Source organism: Macaca mulatta, chromosome 1 (genome assembly GCF_049350105.2).
Source record: "Macaca mulatta isolate MMU2019108-1 chromosome 1, T2T-MMU8v2.0, whole genome shotgun sequence".
In the NCBI taxonomy this organism is placed as follows: Eukaryota; Metazoa; Chordata; class Mammalia; order Primates; family Cercopithecidae; genus Macaca; species Macaca mulatta.
Window position 1 is genome coordinate 2139935 of NC_133406.1, and position 20548 is coordinate 2160482.

A 20548-nucleotide genomic window follows, 5' to 3' on the forward strand; every position below is an offset into this window, starting at 1 on the left:
ACTGTCTTTTGATTATAGCCCTTCTTATGGGTCATAATGATTTTTTTAGCCTTAAAATTTTTAAATTCAGAACCAGAACTTGCCTGTGATCTCACACCCTCTTTCTTTCCTTTCTATAATGCATGGTTTAGGAAGAACAGTTAGAAGCTATATTGTCAGCAGCAATTCAGACTAGTTCCCTGGGACTTTTGACTGGTTATATCAAAAGATGGATAACAGAAGGTAAGATTCTGATTTTTAACAAGTAAAATGTTTGGTATTTTTAAAGTTAGCAATTCGCTATTTGTTGTATTTTTTTCTTATTTTTATTTTGATATAATGGTAGATCCACATGCAGTTGTTAAGATGCAATAGAGAGATCCTACCCCCTTTAGCACATTTGCCCGCAGTGCTATGATCTGACACACCTTTAGTATAGTCAGCACAACCAGGATCCCTCACGTTGCCCTGTTATAGCCATACCCACCTTCCTTCTGCCTCATCCTTAACCCCTGGCAAGAATTTTGTCATTTTAAACATGTTCATAAATGGAATTATGCAGTATGTAACCTTTTGGGGTTACCTTTTTTACTCAGCAAAATTCTCTAGGAACTCATCCAAATTGTTGTGTGTATCACTGTTACTTTTCACACGCATACACACACACCCCCCAAACACATGGTTCAGAACCATTTCTGAACACATCTGTTCAGAACCATTTGAGAATCGTTTTTTTTCTGAACCATTTGATGATAAGCCATCATGCTTTTTTAGCCCATAAATATTTTGGTATTGCTGCTTCTAAGAATAAGGATACTCATTTACAGAACCACTTTGTGATCATTAAAAAAATCAAGAAAATTAAGACTTTTATCAAATCTAGAGACCTTATTGAAATCCTAGTAATGTCCTTTATTTCAGTTTAGAGGGGAGAGAGGGTTCAGAATCATGCTTTGTATTTAGTTTTTTGGAAAGAGATCTGGAATACTTTGTAGTTGTTTTTATAATTTCCCTTAATCTTGTACATTTTGTCACTTTGTCTTTCAAAAAATTGACTTTAAAAAAAAAAAAAAAAAAGAAATGCCTTATTTTATAGGCTGCATTTAAGTTTGTGCCTGCCATCTCTCCTCATGACTAAGTGACAGGTTTTAATTTTCGGTGGCAGTGCTACCCGACGTGATGTGCTCTGTGGTGTGATGCGCTGAAAGGTCCATTCTGCCTCCATTCAGTGTTGGTGTTCACTCGGTTAGGGTGCTGTCTGCCGTGTTTTCCCACCAGCAATTTAGAATTCTGTGTGTAATTAATAATCTTTATTTTTTCCCTTTTGTATTTACAAATAAGAACAACCAAATTCTGCTACTAATTTGCGCTTTGTTCTTGAATGGACGTGGAATAAAGTGGTTCTCACAAAAGAGGAATTTGACAGACTATGTAAGTATTAGAAGTCTAGATGTAGGACAGAATTTGTTATTAAAATACTAACCTTGGTTTATGTCTGAAGTACATAATTTTTAATCATTTTGAAGTTGTAAACTCTTATTTTGGTTGTTGTTTGAGACGGACTCTCGCTCTGTCGCCCAGGCTGGAGTGCAGCAGCATGATCTCGGCTCACTGCAAGCTCCGCCTCCCAGGTTCACGCCATTCTCCTGCCTCAGCCTCCCGAGTAGCTGGGACTACAGGCACCCGCCACCTCGCCTGCTAATTTTTTTGTAATTTTTAGTAGAGATGGGGTTTCACCATGTTAGCCAGGATAGTCTTGATTTCTTAACCTCATGACCTGCCCGTCTCGGCCTCCCAAAGTGCTGGGATTATAGGCGTGAGCCACTGCGCCCAGCCTGAAGTTGTAAAGTTGTAAACTCTTAAAATTTGAAGCTGTCCCAAAAGAAAATTATTTCTTTTTACATTAAAGTGATAAAAGTAATTTTTTTTTTTTTGAGACATGGTCTCACTTGTTGCCCAGGCAGTAGTATAGTGGTGAGTTCATGGCTCACTGCAGCCTTGACTTTTTGAGCCCAAGTTGTCATCCTGCCTCAGCCTCCTGAGTAGCTTGGACCACAGGCACATGCTGCCTCACCCAGCTAATTGTTGTATTTTTTGTAGAGACATGGTCTCACTATATTGCCGAGGCCAGTCTTGAACTCCTGGCCTCAAGCGATCCTCCTGCCTGGGCCTTCCAAAGCATTGGTATTACAAGGCGTGAGCCATTCCATCCAGCCAAAAGTAATTTTTGATCAAGATTTTGCAGCAGGTCATTAAACTGGCAACATGCTGATATGCCTACAATAGGAGGTTTTAGGATTATAACTTGTCTTTTTGGTCTTAGGAGTTTAATTTACTAAATATACTGGTGATGGAGTAAGGGGAATGTGCTAGGTAATGCTCAGAAGTTTCTGTACTTACTTTCTATTTAACATATTGATAGAAATGTTGAAGTTGAGTGGCAGGGTAAAAGTGCATCACCGTTGTCCTCCATGGACAGATGTCATTATTGTGGTGGCAAATCATTTTCCTTCTTGACAGTTTTGTTAGTCTCTTGTTCATTTTGATTGAGTCTTGGGGTATGTCATGACTATTAAAAACCTATCATGTCCAGTTAGGGCAAATACAAGGCTGAAAGTACTAGTAGTTAGAGATACAGCTGCACTGTAAGTGCAAGTAAAATTTAAGTTTATTTAGAGGTAAATGTTTTAGTCATTTCTCTTGTGTCATGATGAGTAAACAGATGGACTTTTGAAGTGATTTGACTATAGATAGCTTTTCACAATGTAAGTTATTCTTAGTAGAGAATTTTTATACCAATCAAGTTTGTTAGGAAGACATGGAGCTTTCTAGTGTGTTTAGGCTATACTTATGAAACTGTTGTCATGAATTAATTTAAGTATTTCAGTAATCAGTGTGATTGAGGTCTGGAAGAACACTATCAGGTGTTTAGGATCAGAGTAAAAATGTCTTTTTTTTAAAAGAGAAAAATGTTTGTTAGACCTCATTATGTTTTGTAAAAAGAAACTCAATTCATAAATCGTGTGACTGCTTTGATTCTTTGAGGATAGCGCAGTGTTTGGGAGTTTAACGTGGTAGTTCAGCTGTTGCTGCTTTGAGCTTTATTACTGGTAGGTTGGGTTTTTTAAAAAATAAAAACCTCGGCCGGGCGCGGTGGCTCAAGCCTGTAATCCCAGAACTTTGGGAGGCCAAGACGGGAGGATCACGAGGTCAGGAGATCGAGACCATCCTGGCTAACACGATGAAACCCCGTCTCTACTAAAAAATACAAAAAAATAGCCGGGCGAGGTGGCAGGCGCCTATAGTCCCAGCTACTCGGGAGGCTGAGGCGGGAGAATGGCGTAAACCCAGGAGGTGGAGCTTGCAGTGAGCTGATATTCGGCCACTGCACTCCAGCCTGGGCAACAGAACGAGACTCCGTCTCAAAAAAAAAAAAAAAAAACCTCTAAGAATAATTAAAATACAAAGCATAGTAAGTGTTTTAAATGTATTAGAGATTAGGTGTGGTGGCTCAGGCCTGTAATCCCAGCACTTTAGGAGGCTAAGATGAGAGGGTTGCTCGAGGCCAGGAGTTCAAGACCAGCCTGAGCAATATAGCAAGACCCCCGTCTCTGCCAAAAAAAAAAATTCTTTTTTTAATTAGCTGGGCATGGTGGCACATGCCTGTAGTCCCAGCTCCTTGGGAGACTGAGCCTGGAGGAACACTTGAGCCCAGGAGTTTGAGAGTGCAGTGAGCTGTGATAATAGTACCACTGCACTCCCACCTAGGTGACAGAGTAAGACCCTATCTCAAAAAAAGTATTAGAAGTAAAGCAAATTAGGTCGGGCACAGTGGCTCATGCCTGTAATCTCAGGACTTTGGGAGACCGAGGCGGGTGGATCACCTGAGGTCCTGAGTTCAAGAGTTCGAGGCCAGCCTGGCCAACATGGTGAAACCTCGTCTCTACTAAAAATACAAAAATTAGCTGGGTGTGGTAGCACATGCCTGTAATCCCAGCTACCCAGGAGCCTGAGGCAGGAGAATTGCTTGAACCTGGGAGGGAGAGGTTGCAGTGAGCCGAGATTGAGATTGCACCACTGCACTCCAGCCTGGGTGACAGAGCGAGAGACGCTGTCTCAAAAAAAAAAAAAAAAAGCAAATTAGAATTTGATTTGATTTAAAGAAGGATTTTAGAATGAAGACAGTTGTTTTCTAGACCAATAACACATTAAATATTAATGTAACTAAATGGGTCATTAAAGTAAATCCCTGTCTTTTGATGTGTACTGGTTGTGAGGATAAGCTCTAGATCTAGATGATTTGAGTTCATATTCTCATTCTTGGCTTTTGCTAGTTTTATATTGAAAGCACTTTTTAGGTTCCTTGGAAGTTTTGCCATGTCTAGCTTGTCTTTATAAATCTCATAATGAATAGAATAATTCTTTTGAGTGATAGCAGTTTGAGAAATTTTGCATTGTGATTCTAATTTATTTAGATTTACTGTATGGAAACTTATCTTGTATTTTATTCTTGACAGGTGTGCCATTATTTGATGGTTCGTGTCATTTCATGGATCCACAAACTATACAGTCTATCCAGCAATGTTATTTGCTTCTTAGCAATCTTAATATAGTCTTGAGCTGTTTTGCATCAGAAGCCCGAGAGATCACTGAGAGAGGTATCCTCTTTGTTTTATCAATTGATTGTTTTATTAAATTTTACTTTTTAGAGAAACGAATACATTTCTCATGTCTTAGATGGATCATTATGTAAAGAGAACATTATTTCTCCGTGCTAGGGTTTTTGTTTGTTTCTTTGTTTCAGTGAAAAGCTACAGAATGTTGTTAGACATGCTATGCCATAAGCCCATGCTTAAATAAGCTTGGGAAATTCTAAAGTTAATGATTATTAAGGTTAGTGTATTTGCAGTAAAGTTTCAAATTAAGTCATATGTATGTTTTTTATTCAAAGAAGTCATTATAATTTTTTTCTGTTTTGCAATTTCAAAACCAAAACAAGTCAATTTCATTTACAGGCCTGTTTTGAACAATCTATCTTAGTGATACTATACTAGTTTGTAATGTGTAAATTTGAGTTCTAGAATTAGCTGAATGAAAGTGTAGCTGAGGTGGAAGTGTATTCACCTAAAATGTCTATTTTAGGGAGTGACTGACTTATTTTAGCCTTTTGGAGATTTGCTTGACATCATTTTGGACCAAAGTAAACTAGATACAAAGGTGAATTAGTTCAAGAGAGATACATATATCTTGAACAAATGCATGTATGTGAAATATACATTTACATATATATGTAAATTACCAAGTGATTAAGTTTGAAAACTGTGGAGCATCTTGATTTTTTTGTGAGTAAACAACTGATGTTAACTCTCTTTACAGGACTGATAGACTTAAGCAATAAGTTTGTGGTTTCCCACCTCATCTGTCAATATGCACAAGTGGTTCTTTGGTTCTCTCATTCTGGGCTTTTACCAGAAGGCATAGGTAAAATATTTGCTTACTCTATAAGTATTAATTAAAACATTCTGAATCTTTATAATTTTGTTATTGTATTCTAATGCTTTCGGTTTCTTTTCTTCCACCTCACTTAATTTTCTCCTTAATTTAATTTATGCTTACCTTCTTTTCTTACATTTTCCTTACTTTGTATCTTCATCCTGTGCCTGCCACACAGTGCTCATACATGTTTATTGGATTGAATAACATTTAGAAGGAAAACAAATTTGAGAAAACACAGCTCCTGAAAATGAGTTCAGCAGTATTACTAGCTGTTATTTAGATCCATAGAACTATAGTTTCTATAACTCAGTTTTCCCGTTTCCTGATAATGGTCCTTTTAATATGGTTACTAATATTTCTTCAATTAAATTACCCCTTTTATCTAGTAATTTATGCCAGTACCAAGAATTAGAGAATTCTTGGTATTTGACTTGTGCTATATTTGTTTAGAATATAACTTGTAAAACCTTCGCTTTCTTGCATTTCCAGGAAGCCGTTAGATTTTATTTAGAAGTGCCTCTGCCACTGTACATAATTGTTGATCTTATTTTTTCATAATCCTCTTTAAATTTTGATTTGTAGTGAACATGTCTTGCTTTCAAATTATTATTTGTGCCTAAGGAATAAAGTTATTTAGAACAGTTTCCGGGGTTTTAAGCCACCATCCATGTTGTTAGACTTTCACGACAGATCGTTTTCTCACTTGCGCATCTGTAAATAAAAAGATATGTAGTAATCTTTTATTACTTAAATATAACCACCCTGTGGGTTAACCAGGGGTTGCTGTAAATATTAAATTACAGTAAAATATTAATATGTATTGTTGAGATATTTTGGAAATATTACCAGCTTTTTTCCCAACTCTTAAAAATCTAGATGATTCTGTGCAGTTGTCAAGGTTATGCTACAACTACCCTGTGATTCAGAACTACTACACCAGTCGTCGCCAGAAGTTTGAGCGTTTATCAAGGTACTAGTAAAACAATTTTAGAAATTACATCTGTAAGAAAAGTTTCTCAGAACAGTGTTCGGCGTGTGACAAAGTGATTGAATGGGTAGAATTCTCAGTAAAGTGTCAGAATTTGCTATTACCATTACTATTTTATTTCTCTCTTTTTTAAAAAAAGAGTACACGAATGGCCTACTTAGTTCCTTTGAAATAAAGAAGCAAAGGTAATAGACAAAGAAAGAGTGGTGTTTAGAGTCTGGACCGCACTTCTGGAAATAGTCGTCTTCCTCAGGTTGCAATGACAAAATTACAAAGCATGTAACATTAGAGCAATGATTCACAAACGTTGATTCCAGGTTTCTTACACCCGAATCACCTGGGAATCAGTACTTTAAAATCTGTGCCAGCTACGCCGGGCGCGGTGGCTCAAGCCTGTAATCCCAGCACTTTGGGAGGCTGAGACGGGCGGATCACGAGGGCAGGAGATCGAGACCATCCTGGCTAACCTGGTGAAACCCCGTCTCTACTAAAAAGTACAAAAAACTAGCCGGGCGAGGTGGCGGGCGCCTGTAGTCCCAGCTACTCGGGAGGCTGAGGCAGGAGAATGGCGTAAACCCGGGAGGCGGAGCTTGCAGTGAGCTGAGATCCGGCCACTGCACTCCAGCCTGGGTGACAGAGCGAGACTCCGTCTCAAAAAAAAAAAAAAATCTGTGCTAGCTGTAATTCTGATGCATGGCAATTGTGGGAACCAGTGCTTTAGAATGACCAAGTTAGGAGAGTGAGCATTAGCTTGGAAGATTGATTAGGATATTTTACAATTCTAGATCTGTTATTTCCTAAGTGTATATCCTTGGCGCTTTGTTATGCTTTCTAATCCTATTTGTTATATAAGTTATGAAGTCTGTATAAAGCTAAATAAAATAATGTGTGCAGGGCCTCTAGTGCAGTGCCTGACTCGTTGGACAACCTCAAAGAGTAGTAGGTGCTGCCGCTATTCACAATTAGAAAAGGAAATAAGGGAAAAAAAGAAGAGAAAAGAAAAGGAAACAGGGACAATATTTGCATGTCACATCATAGGCGCTCAGTAATAGATATTTGAGTAAAGGAATCACTGAGGATAAAAGACTAACCCAAGTGATGAAACAGAAACTTTAACTTTCTGTCTTTGAACTTCAGTATTTTCACTATGCTGGGCTTTATACTCTGTGGTAGTTTGCTTAATATGGTGAAAAATAGAATGGTCACTGGCTAGATGGACCACCTGGGGACCTCACCTTGACTGACTGGCTTGCTGATGACTGAACTGGAGGCAACTTAAGGGCTTATCCGACTAACTCTCCTTGATGTCTGTAGTTCTCATCATGTTAACTAGGGTCCAATTCCCAATTCTCTTCTCTCTCTCTCTTTTTAGAGACAGGGTCTCTGTTGCCCAGGCTGCAGTGCAGTGGCATGTGTATAGCTCACTTTAAACTCCTGGGCTCAAACGATCCTCCTTCCGCATCCTCCTGAGTAGCTAGGACTACAGGTGCACACCACCATGCCCAGCTAGTTTTTGTACTTTCTTTAGAAATGGGGTCTTGCTTTGTAACCCAGGCTGGTCTCAAACTCCTGACCTCGAGTGATCCTCCTGCCTTGGCCTCCCAAATCACTGGGATTACAGGCATAAGCCATCATGCCCAGACTCTTCTGTCTTTGATAGTTGGGATTGTTGCTTTTAATATTTTGATGCTGGTTGCTTTGATATTAATTAACAGTGATATTAAATAAGTCTTAACTTTTCCCTGATTGCAGAGGGAAGTGGAACCCCGATTGCTTGATGATTGATGGACTGGTTTCTCAGTTAGGAGAGCGAATTGAGAAGTTGTGGAAACGAGATGAAGGAGGCACAGGAAAATATCCTCCTGCTAGTCTACATGTAGGTTTGCAGTAATGTGCTATCACTTAGAGTCTACAAAGCTGGGGAGGGAGGAGACATGCTTAGCTGCGTGTCTGGCACAGACTTGGGAAAACAAGAAGCATGAATGAATGAATGACCTTATAAGATCCACTGAAGGTTTTATCTCTTTGTTTTATAGGCAGTACTTGATATGTACCTATTAGACGGCGTTACTGAAGCAGCCAAACATTCTATCGTATCCTTTTAAGTTTTATCCAGTGTTTATGTATTATTAAAATTATAAAATTTCAAGAGTAGTAGAAACCTGACATATCTAATGTGATCTCAATTGCAAGGTTGAATTTTGGTTTTGTTTTTTTAAGGAGGTATTAAGCCAGGATCTGTTGTTTGGGCTCAGATGGCCTATGATTAACCTAAAACTATATGCACAATGTTGTTTTATATTTGTTTTTCTAGGTATAGGGTACTTGGGCTTTTATCAGATACTTAAGTGTGTCCAAGACACTCAAAAAGTTAACAACAGTTGCTCTAAAATACTACTACCAAGTGGTCTCTCTCAGTGGCGTTAACCTCTGTGCTGGAAATGAATACATTATAAGTTAGTGTGATATTACCTTAGGTGTTATTTGAGTCCTGTAGTCTTTGTGATAATATTTTTGTGCTAATGTTAATTACTTAGTCTAAAAATGTGTAATTCCATTTATAATTTATAAGCTAGATGATGTCTGATTAAGCTGCCATCTTTTGCTGGATCACTAGAAATTTGCATATATCTTTGTTTCTTATTTACTGAGCTACTGACTTCATAAAAATTCACTTTATCTCCTTTGTGGTGCTGGTAATAAAATACTGAGAATGAATGGAGTTGGTGTGGGACCAGTTTTACCTACATTTACTAAAACTATCCTCTCATTGCTGACTCTCCATGACGGCTTTTAAACACTAAAAACGGGCCTTTCAGGTCTCTTAATGCTACATTTTGTTGCCACGTATTGTAAATACATATGTAGGAGGTTTTTGTTGTTGTATTTTATTGTCCTTAATCTGCTTTTTCAAAGACCATTTATTTGCTACTTGATATTATGTATTCCTTTCCCAACAAAACGGACACTCCCATTGAATCTTTCCCAACTGTATTTGCCATTTCTTGGGGCCAAGTTAAACTTATTCAGGGTCTTTGGTTGATAGATCATAATGACTTTGAGGTAAGTCTATTCACTTACAGCTTAAACTTCATGAATTACTAGAATTTTAGAAAATACACATAATTTAAATTGATATTAAAAGATATGATACAGTCTACTTCTTTTTTTTTTTTTTTTTTTTTGAGACGGAGTCTCGCTCTGTCGCCCAGACTGGAGTGCAGTGGCCGGATGTCAGCTCACTGCAAGCTCCGCCTCCCGGGTTTACGCCATTCTCCTGCCTCAGCCTCCCGAGTAGCTGGGACTACAGGCGCCGCCACCTCACCCGGCTAGTTTTTTGTATTTTTTAGTAGAGACGGGGTTTCACCGTGTTAGCCAGGATGGTCTCGATCTCCTGCCCTCGTGATCTGCCCGTCTCGGCCTCCCAAAGTGCTGGGATTACAGGCTTGAGCCACCGCGCCCGGCCTGATACAGTCTACTTCTAAAAATAGTTGAGGAAGGACTCAGTTTAATCAGTACCTTTACCAAGCACTATTTTAGAAGGCAAGAATATAAATGTAACAATTCAGAACCCAAGATTTCTTACTGTTTAAAGAAGGACACTACTAAGTAATTATGATAGTGCAGATACAGTGATTGTTATATTAGAGATATGTTTGGGGTGTTGGGGGAACCATGGAAGGCAAGATTTGGCCTTGATGTGTGAAATTGGGGATGGGACGATCTTATAAATTAGTGTGATACAGTCTCAGAGGTGTCAGGTTTTTGATAAGGCTTTTATTCTTTAAAATACAGTTATCGCTCAGTATCTGGGCGGAATTGGTTTCGGGATCCAGAAACATACCAAAATTCACAGAGGCTCGTGTCTCTTACATAAAATGGCATAGTGTTTGCATATACCTTATGCACATCCTCTTGTATACCATCGGCCCTCTCTGTCCATGGATTCCACATCCGTGGCTTCAAGCCACAGATCAGAAATACTCGGGAAAAAACTGGGTCTGTGCTGAATATGTACAGACATTTTTCTTGTCACTATTTCCTGGACATTACACTATAACAGTTATTTACGTGGTATTTACATTTCATTGGGTATTTTAAATCATCTCTAGATCACTTATAGTATCTAATACAATGTAAATGCTGTGTGAATAGTTTATTCTGTATTGTTTTTATTTGTATTATGTTTTATCGTTATACTGTTATTTTTTATTCTTATTTATTTATTTTGAGATGGAGTCTCGCTCTGTCACCCAGGCTGAAGTGCAGTGGCGTGATCTTGGCTCACTGCAGCCTGTGCCTCCCGGGTTCAAGCGATTCTCCTGCCTCAGCCTGCCAAGTAGCTGGGAATACAGGTACACACCACCCTGCCTGGCTAATTTTTACATTTTTAGTAGAGATGAGGTTTCACCATGTTGACCACGCTGGTCTTGAACTCCTGACCTCAGCTGATCTGCCCACCTCAGCCTCCCACAGTGCTGGGAGTATAAGCATGCGCCACTGCACTTTTTAATTTTTTTTTAAACTTACTTTTGTTTGTTTTAGAGACTGAGTTTTGCCATGTTGCCCAGGCTGGTTTTGAACTCCTGAGCTGAAGCAGTCCGCTTGTCTCAGCCTCCCTCCCAAAGTGTGGAGATTGCAGGCATGAGCCACCGCGCCCAGCCTTATTTTTGCAAATGTTTTCTGTCTGCACTTAGTTCAGTCTACAGATAAGGATCCTGTAGATACTGAGAGGCAACTCTATATACCACAGATTAAAGTAGATTTTTTCAGCTTATATTTGAATGGTCTTACCTTGATTTTTGTGGTTTTTTAGTGTTAGGTTTAGCTGCTTTGTCTAAATGTATAGGATTATGTTTATATTTAACACTTTTCATGTTATTTCCAGAGTGGTTTGGATCTTTTGTTTCATCCAGCTACTGCGAAACCTTTGTCATGGCAACATTCAAAGATTATTCAGGCATTCATGAGTCAAGGCGAGCATAGACAGGCCCTCAGATATATTCAGACAATGAAGCCGACAGTGTCCAGTGGTAGCGATGTTATCCTTCACCTCACTGTTTTGCTTTTTAATAGGTAAGTACATCTTTTGAAAGTATAAACTCCTTATCATATCTGTTAATAAAATGGAATTGATGAAATAGATAATGGCAATATACAGTTGGCCCTTAAGTCAGTAAATTCAGTCCTTTGTATTAGTGGGTTCTGCATCGATGCAGATTGAAAATACAGTATTCATGGGATGTAAAACCTGCATATGTGGAAGGTCAGCTTTTCATATACATAGGCTCTGCAGGACCAACTTTGAAACTTGAGTATGGGTAGATTTTGGTATCCTTGGGGATCCTGGAACCAGTCCCCCCACGGATACTGAGGGACAACTGTATAATATTTTACTTTGTTGCATTACTTATTGGTCTTTCAGTGTTAAGGAAAACATACAACACCTTTTATCTAGAATAAGATAAGTACCTTGAATAAAAGGAAGGGGTGCCAAATTGAGATTTACAGTTATATTTGTTGCTAATTGACAACATTGACAGTTGTCCTGCCTGGACAGCTGAGGGTTTAGTATGCTGAAAAGGAGTCAGGAATAGAGAGGAAGAATGAAGTGATACAGAGTTGCAGATTGAGAATTTGTATTCAGTAGTGGTACGCTGATATTTTTGTTAATATTGGTTGTTTGAGTATTGGAATTCTTTGTATTTGAATTTTGTCATTGCATTTGCCCTATTGCATCCTCATAGAAAGAAAATCTTAATTTAAGGAAGTGTCTGATTTCACGTCTTAATACTTCAACCAGATTTGAGCAAGTGATATCTTTGTTTCTTCTTTTTGCAGATTTTAATGTTCTCTAATCAGTGTATTTGCCATTTACATAATAATGATTATTATAGTCTCACCTACATAGTAACTGTGAGAAAGCTAAATGGCATGATTGGAAGTACAGTGGTGTGGTTATTGGGTTTTCTTATGAACTAAGCTGGAGACGTTGCTTGGAGCTGAAATTCCTTACTAGGCTTACTTTATACCACTTTTATTGGTTTTATTCAACCCTATTGATCGTTTTTATATTTTTAGAAATTACTTTACCTCACTGTGTTATATATGAACCAATTATCAATTCTGCATCAGCACTCTGAAAGTTACATTTTCTTGGTTCTCTTTGGTTAAATAGCATGTACTTCTAAGGATAAGAGGGTAAGATCTACAAATTTCAGGCAGAAGAAAAGTTTTGAAGTTTAATAATAGATTGATTAGACATAGAACCTTAACAGTAATGAATTAGCAAGTACTTGTTGAAATAATCTGGCTTAGCAAAAATGTTTAGATAGCTTAATAAATCTAGAATCAATACTGAAATTTTTTCTGAGATCAAAATTGTAGTTTCAAGAAGATTTACTGTAAGAACAATAATTTAAAGAAGTTAAATGTGATAACTTGAATAAATGGGTTAAGCATTATAGTACTGGGTTGGAAACCGGCATATAAATTTTTTTCATTTGCATATATCTCTCTTTAGTGATGTTAAAGTGTTGATACTTATCACTAATACTTCCATCAGAAGGGCAAGTGTTGGAACTTTGGAAGAAACATGTTTGGAAGTTTGCTGATTTTTTTCCTTCTTTTGATTCCAAGTGTCCTCCTTTAATTCATCCAGAGCATGTTTCTCTGATTTGCTGGGTTCTCATTTCCTTTACCTTTGCCATATAGTAAACAAACACTAATAAATAGTTTAATTTCTAAACCTTATTTCTCTTAAGTTGGAAAAAGTCTCAGTTATCGATTCCCCAGAAAACTAGCGCATTAAGGCTCCTATACATTAAATACAGAAATAAAAACAACCACTCAAAATTCTATTTGTGAGATAGCTTGTATTCAGATTTAAGAAATGTTTAAAAATAATTACTAGTCCTGTAAAATAGAGAATGACGTGAGTGTTGCTAAAAAGTCAGAGAACGCTGTTGGAAGTGCAGGTGATAGTTTTTATTGAAGCACCTTAAAGCTGCTTAAATGTTTGAACTGATAATTTTGCAAAAGGCAGCCGTGTTTATTGCCCAGGAGATTATATAACAGCATACTTTACACTTCACTTTTATCAGAGAGAAGCAAATAACAAGAAAACAAGCTGATTTACAAGGACTTATTCAAGAAAACAAAGTTTCTGAGTATCTCCCGCGGTCATACATAATCACCTAATTTGTTCAAGTACCTACAACTCTAGTCCAGCAGTGTTTAATCAGTATGTCCTTGAACCATGGATAGAGGTTACATTTGGGAAATTTGAACTAAAAGTCAAAGAAGTTAGGCTGCATCATGGTCTAACACTCAAATGATTTGATTGCATAAAGACAGTTGAAATGGCTGAAAAAGTTTTAATATTTAAACCATCAAGCCGGGCGCGGTGGCTCAAGCCTGTAATCCCAGCACTTTGGGAGGCCGAGACGGGCGGATCACGAGGTCAGGAGATCGAGACCATCCTGGCTAACACGGTGAAACCCCATCTCTACTAAAAAATACAAAAAACTAGCCGGGCGAAGTGGCGGGCGCCTGTGGTCCCAGCTACTCGGGAGGCTGAGGCAGGAGAATGGCGTAAACCCGGGAGGTGGAGCTTGCAGTGAGCTGAGATCCGGCCACTGCACTCCAGCCTGGGCGACAGAGCCAGACTCAGTCTCAAAAAAAAAAAAAAAAAAACCATCAAACACTAACACTCTCCCCACACTCACCGTCCTGACGGTACACCCTCACTTCTGACCTGAGGAGGTTTTGCCCTGTTTTGAACTATTTATTTATGTTAGTGATATTGTTTATTAATTTGCACCCTTACAAATAATGTTATTGAAACAGCCATTTATTGTAGCAAAGATGTTAAGAGCAAAATCTTTGGACTCAAATAGATTTGGATTTAAATCTAAACTATGCCACTTTCTGAAATAGGATCAAAAGCAGTTTAGTTATCCTCTCTGATTCTGAGTTTCCTCATTAAGAGCATCTTTGCATTTCTCTAAAACTTCATGCTGGTAGCTTTTCAGTTTTATGAGCTGTGTGTACGGACATACCATCACAACTGTGGCGTGGCTGTTTTACGTGCAAATTAACCATGATGCGCTGTACAGTGACAGACTGATAAATAAAGACTATAGATAATTCAGCTACTAACACTGATTATTCAGTCTTAGGATTATAAATGTACAAGAAACCTGAAAAATCCTTTTGTATAGGCATAATTTTTCTTCTTTCTATGTTACGTGGGTTTATTTTGCTGTACTTTTTTTTTTTTTTTTTTTTTTTTGAGACGGAGTCTCGCTCTGTCACCCAGGCTGGAGTGCAATGGCCGGATCTCAGCTCACTGCAAGCTCCGCCTCCCGGGTTCACGCCATTCTCCTGCCTCAGCCTCCCAAGTAGCTGGGACTACAGGTGCCCGCCACCTCGCCCGGCTAGTTTTTTGTATTTTTAGTAGAGACGGGGTTTCACCGTGTTAACCAGGATGGTCTCGATCTCCTGACCTCGTGATCCGCCCGTCTCGGCCTCCCAAAGTGCTGGGATTACAGGCTTGCGCCACCGCGCCCGGCATTTTTGCTGTACTTTTAACTCAGGTTGGGTGATTGTTTCATTTTCAGCTTTTTTTTTTTTTTGGTAATACAAAAATATAAATCGAATGTCCTACATAGCACCTTAGCAGCATCCCACCATTTTAATAGATGATTCTGTTCTAAATATTTTTAAATTTTCATTATGGTTATTTATTTTCCCTATGATTTAGAAGTTTTAATTTACAAATAATGAATTTAAAAAATTGTGTTGTTGGCTAATTATATTGTAATCATATAATGTGATCCATGTGGTACCTGACCTGTAAAATTTTGCTAAGACTTGCTCTGTTTAAAAGTAATAATAATAAAGGCCAGGCACAGTGGCTCATGCCTGTAATCCCGGCACGTTGGGAGGCTGAAGTAGGAGGATCACTTGAGCCCAGGAGTTCAGGACCAGGCTGGGCAACATAGGGAGACCCTGCTTCTTCTCCTTTTTTTTTTTTTTTTTTTTTTGAGACAGTCTTGCTCTGTTGCCCAGGCTGGGGTGCAGTGACACGATCTTGGCTCACTGCAACCTCTGCCTCCCAGATTCAAGCGATTCTCCTGCCTCAGCCTCCCGAGTAGCTGGGATTATAGGCGCCCGCCACCACACCCAGCTAATTTTTGTATTTTTAGTAGAGACAGGGTTTCACCATGTTGGTCAGGCTGGTCTCCAACTCCTGACCTCAGGTGATCGCCTGCCTCAGCCTCTCAAAGTGCTGGGATTACAGGTGTGAACCTCCTTGCCCAGCCAACCCTGCTTCTATTTAAAAAAATTTTTTGGGGTAAGACTTGATTTACCCACTGATAAGTACTCAATGTATTCTCCATTTAATAGGTGAAATGTTAAATATATTTGTCCCCATGATCAAGTTTGTTCGTTGCATGGTTTTAATCTTTCTGTGTCCTTAATAATTTTTTTTCCTGGTCTGTTTTGTGAGTTACTGAGTACGCGAAGTTGCTGACACTAATGGTGGATGTCTCAGTTCCTCACAGTATTGCCAGCTTTTTGTATTTTGAATTTTAGGTACATAAGAGTTTTAGTTTGTTCTTTTTAAAAATGACTTTTAAAATTATTATATGGTAACCTTCTTTATCATGAATAATTGTTAGTGTAGACACACAATCTTTTTTATTTATATCCTGTATGTGTCTTTCCCCAGTCTTTTTACTTTACTCTAGTCACGAGAAATCAGTGCTTGGTTGTTTACCTCTCTTGAATGTCTTTTTGTATTGTGGTCTCCACCGTGCATTTTATAATGCATGTTTATATTTCGTCTAGCACGTTTAGAGAGTTTGCCACAGGATGGGTTTTCAGTCTATCTTTGCTGTATTGCTGAGAACCCCCATGCATTCCTTATTAAAATGACTTCTATATCTTTTACTGCCAACATGCTAGCCTAGCCTTTCATAAATTAATTTTCTTACTCTTCTTCCTAGCATCATTATTGTCTTCTGTAGGAAGAAAGAGAATAGTGAGGATTTGGAGACTTTGTTTTCAAACATTTGCTAAGTGTTGGCAATGAATTTCTTGAAGTTGAAAGTGTTTTCCTGCTATGGGGGAAACTGGGAAAGAACATAATCATTTGTCATTTGTTGTTAAAAATACTCTGTATACGATTGTTAAATATTTGGTAAATCATAAAATAAGTTTCTTATTCCTGCTAGTATGTCTGAGCAACTGGGAGTAGATATCACAGTTTAAAGTGGAAATTTTTTTTTTTGAGTTGGAGTCTCGCTGTGTCCACCAGGCTGGATGGAGTGCAATGGCGCGATCTAGGCTCATTGTAACCTCCACCTCCTGTATTCAAGTGATTCTCCTGCCTCAGGCTCCTGAATAGCTGGGATTACAGGCATTGCCACCATGCCTGGCTAATTTTTGTATTTTTAGTGAGACGGGGTTTCACCATGTTGGTCAGGCTGGCCTCCAACTCCTGACCTTATGATAACGCCCACCACGGCCTCCCAAAGTGCTGAGATTACAGGCGTGAGCCACCATGCCCGGCTTAAAGTGGAAAATTTTAAAAATATATAATGCCTATGGGCTGGGGGAGAGACATATTATTTATTTTTGATGATAAGCTATTTACATGCTTCAGTGTTTTAAGAGGTAAGAACGATGACATAGTGAATTCCCAACTGCCTGTTTCCTCTTAGTACCCAGTACTGTGAATAACTTCTAGTGTATTCTTCCTAAGATCTTCTAAACAAATGTTAACAAATGCCTATATGTTCTCTCCCACTAAATCCTTTTAACAAATAAAAACAGTACACTGTATACCCTTCTGACTGTACACCCTTGTGCAATATACTTTTTTTCACTTTAGTTTGGTGCTAATTTTATAATTACATAAAGGATTTGCTTTTTAACTGTTGCATAGTAGTTCATTATTTGGATGGCTGTACCTTTATTTTTTTAATTAGTTCTCCCTTTTTTTTGGCGGGGTTGGGGGAAAAGAGTCTCACTTGTCACCCAGGCTGGAGTGTAGTGGAGCGGTTTCGGCTCACTGCAACCTCCGCCTCCCGGGTTCAAGCCGATTCTCCTGCCTCAGCCTCCCAAGTAGCTGGGATTACAGGCATGCGCCATCATGCCTGACTAATGTTTGTATTTTTAATAGCGACAGGGTTTCGCCATGTTGGCCAGGCTGGTCTCGAACTCCTGACCTCAGGTGATCAATCCACCTATCTCAGTCTCCCAAAGTGCTGGGATTACAGTCTTGAGCTGCCACACCTTGCCCTAATTATTAATAGTTCTCTGTAATGAACATTTAGGTTGTTTCGACCTTTAGCCATTTTAAACAATGCTATGATGAATAACCACACATATTGCACATGTGCCAATTTATAGAATAAAATCCTAACGTGAAAGGATGTTTGCCCTCGTAATTTTGGTAGTTTAATTTTGACAAGTAGGGCAAATTGCCCTCCATCAAGGTTATGCCAACTTAATCCTCCTCTCAATTACCATGTGCTATGTTTTTTATCAACACAGTGTACCAGGTATTTTTTGTCTCTTCATCTCATAGGTGAAAATGGTAGTGTTAGTATGTTTGGTCTCACTATAATAATAAAAGTATCTGTTTTTAAAAGAGCTATTTCTTTTGTGACCTGCCCATTAAAATCTTTGGCTTTTTTTCCTGTGTTGTTGGGATTTATCTTACTGATTTATAGCCGCTTTGTATACATTAGAGAAATCAACCTTGTTGTGAAATTTAATAATGAAATGTTCATTTTATTCTCTGTTTTTCTTTGTTCAAAAATGTTCTGCTTTTAAGGTTTCTAGATTTTGGTTTAGGGAAAAATGACCATATTTCTGTGCACATGGACACACAGATGAACACTCTTCTACACTCAAGTTATAATGATTCCACTGTCTAGTAAGAGAAGTACGAGGCAATTTCGGATGTAAATTTTTAGGGAATACCTCTACACATTGTGCTTCTTGACTGTTGGCCTGTATAAGCCCTGTGGAATATGTGAAAATATTCTAGTCCCAGAACAACAAAATTAGCAGATGGCCCTGATCTGCCAAGAGTGGTACCGTTTGCTTCACCGAGTAACTCTGTGTTCACAGACAGTCTGGGGCGGTGCAGGCTTGCCATTTTTATTCTACCTTGGAAGTCGTCAGCCTCTCCAAAAATTTTAACTGCCAGAGTGATCACTACCATTCTTAGTGTATATCTTCAGAACTTTTTCTTTTCTATTTAAATAAGTATGTAAACAGAAGTTTTATTGGTTAATTTTTAAAATTATCATTTTCATACTGTTTTTAACTTGCTTTTTAAAAAACTAATGATTGGCCGGGCGCGGTGGCTCAAGCCTGTAATCCCAGCACTTTGGGAGGCCGAGACGGGTGGATCACGAGGTCAGGAGATCGAGACCATCCTGGTGAACACAGTGAAACCCCGTCTCTACTAAAACTACAAAAAACTAGCCGGGCGAGGTGGCGGGCGCCTGTAGTCCCAGCTACTCGGGAGGCTGAGGCAGGAGAATGGCGTGAACCCGGGAGGCGGAGCTTGCAGTGAGCTGAGATCAGGCCACTGCACTCCAGCCTGGGCAACAGAGCGAGACTCCGTCTCAAAAAAAAAAAAAAAAAAAAAAAAAAAAAAAAAAAACTAATGATTTTCCAAGTTAATACATATTTTCCTCATATAGGGCTACATCATAATTCATTGTTTCACCATATATTCTTTTTTTTCTTGTTCTTCAAAAAGAGAATCTTGCTCTGTCTGCCAGGCTGGAGTGCAGTGGCATGATCATAGCTCACTGCAGCCATGACTTCCTAGGATCAAGCAATCCTCCCACCTCAGCCTCCTGAATAGCTGGGACGACAGGCACACACCACCACGCTGGGCCAATTTTTGTATTTTTTGTAGTTAGGGTCTCATCACATTGCCCAGGCTGGTCTTGAACTCCTAGGCTCAAGTGATCTGCCCGCCCTGGCCTCCCAAAGTGTTGGGATTACAGGCATGAGCCACTATGCCTGGCCCTCACTATATATTCTTATACTTAATCTTTATGCAATTTTTGCTGGTGTTTCTGTAGACTGTATTCTTTGCATTGGGATCATTGGGTCCTGACCTATATCTAATTATAATTTTTATAGATATGCTCAAGTGAACCTTCAAGACAATGCTGTTGGTGGGGTATGAGTTGAACACTGGCATTTAAACAAATAAATAATAATAAGAAAACCTCCCACCTGATTCTGGGAGACTTCTGTGTAAGAAACACTCCTTCATTTAAATGATCTTATTGCCCACCAAAGGACGTCTCAGCACCTCTGCATGGTATCTGAGACTGCCAAATTTAACCCAAGTTCTCCAATCTAATCTTGCTGCAAATCAACCAAAAAACATCTACTGCTAAGCTCTGCTCTCCCTTCCCCATGAACACAGTGTGCTTGACTCCACGTGTAGGTCTCTGTCTTTCCCACACTTCCCACTGAGTGTCACTGCTTTAAAAGCCTGACGTTCCTCTGTCACACCACACCAATCATTCAGCTCTATCCAGGCCACATTCGTTTTTTGTCTTCTTTGAAGTTTTGTGTACTTTGCGTTTTTATTATTTTATGTCTAAAAAGCAGCACAAAATTCTTTAAACGTGTCATTTTACTGACATTATTAGCAAGATTCTTTATACAATACTTAGTATTCAACAAATTTTTTAAAGTACTTTTAAATTATTTGTAAAGATACTTTACAAAGTATCTTTGAGATTCTACGTTTAGATTTCTTGTTTTGTACATTTAAATAAATTTTTCTAAAACTAAACTTTGATAAATATGCTTTCAGATGCATGGTTGAAGCCTGGAGTTTTTTGCGGCAGCATTGCAATAGGTTGAATATAGAGGAGTTACTAAAGCACATGTATGAAGTCTGTCAGGAAATGGGCTTAATGGAAGATTTACTGAAGCTGCCGTTTACAGACACTGAGCAGGTAATTACTTACCCGTGTAAACTTGTCAGAAATTCAAGGTAAATTGGTAGTTGACAGTCTATTTTGTTCTTTT

General features: G+C 38.7%; 1 protein-coding gene across 9 annotated transcripts in view; it reads left to right on the forward strand.

The window, feature by feature from the left end:
• AHCTF1 (AT-hook containing transcription factor 1) overlaps nucleotides 1-20548 on the forward strand; it is a 100210-nt gene that overhangs the window by 40170 nt on the left and 39492 nt on the right. For all 9 annotated transcript variants that reach the window (XR_013415861.1, XR_013415862.1, XM_015127953.3 and 6 more), the window contains exons 13-22: nucleotides 132-222; nucleotides 1321-1410; nucleotides 4497-4637; nucleotides 5356-5460; nucleotides 6352-6445; nucleotides 8216-8339; nucleotides 8500-8556; nucleotides 9380-9526; nucleotides 11352-11539; nucleotides 20331-20475. Coding sequence is in view for 7 of the 9 variants with exons in the window: in XM_015127953.3 (XP_014983439.1) it covers nucleotides 132-222; nucleotides 1321-1410; nucleotides 4497-4637; nucleotides 5356-5460; nucleotides 6352-6445; nucleotides 8216-8339; nucleotides 8500-8556; nucleotides 9380-9526; nucleotides 11352-11539; nucleotides 20331-20475 (1182 nt within the window). In the remaining 2 variants the exon portion in view is untranslated. The remainder of the gene's footprint in view (nucleotides 1-131; nucleotides 223-1320; nucleotides 1411-4496; nucleotides 4638-5355; nucleotides 5461-6351; nucleotides 6446-8215; nucleotides 8340-8499; nucleotides 8557-9379; nucleotides 9527-11351; nucleotides 11540-20330; nucleotides 20476-20548) is intronic.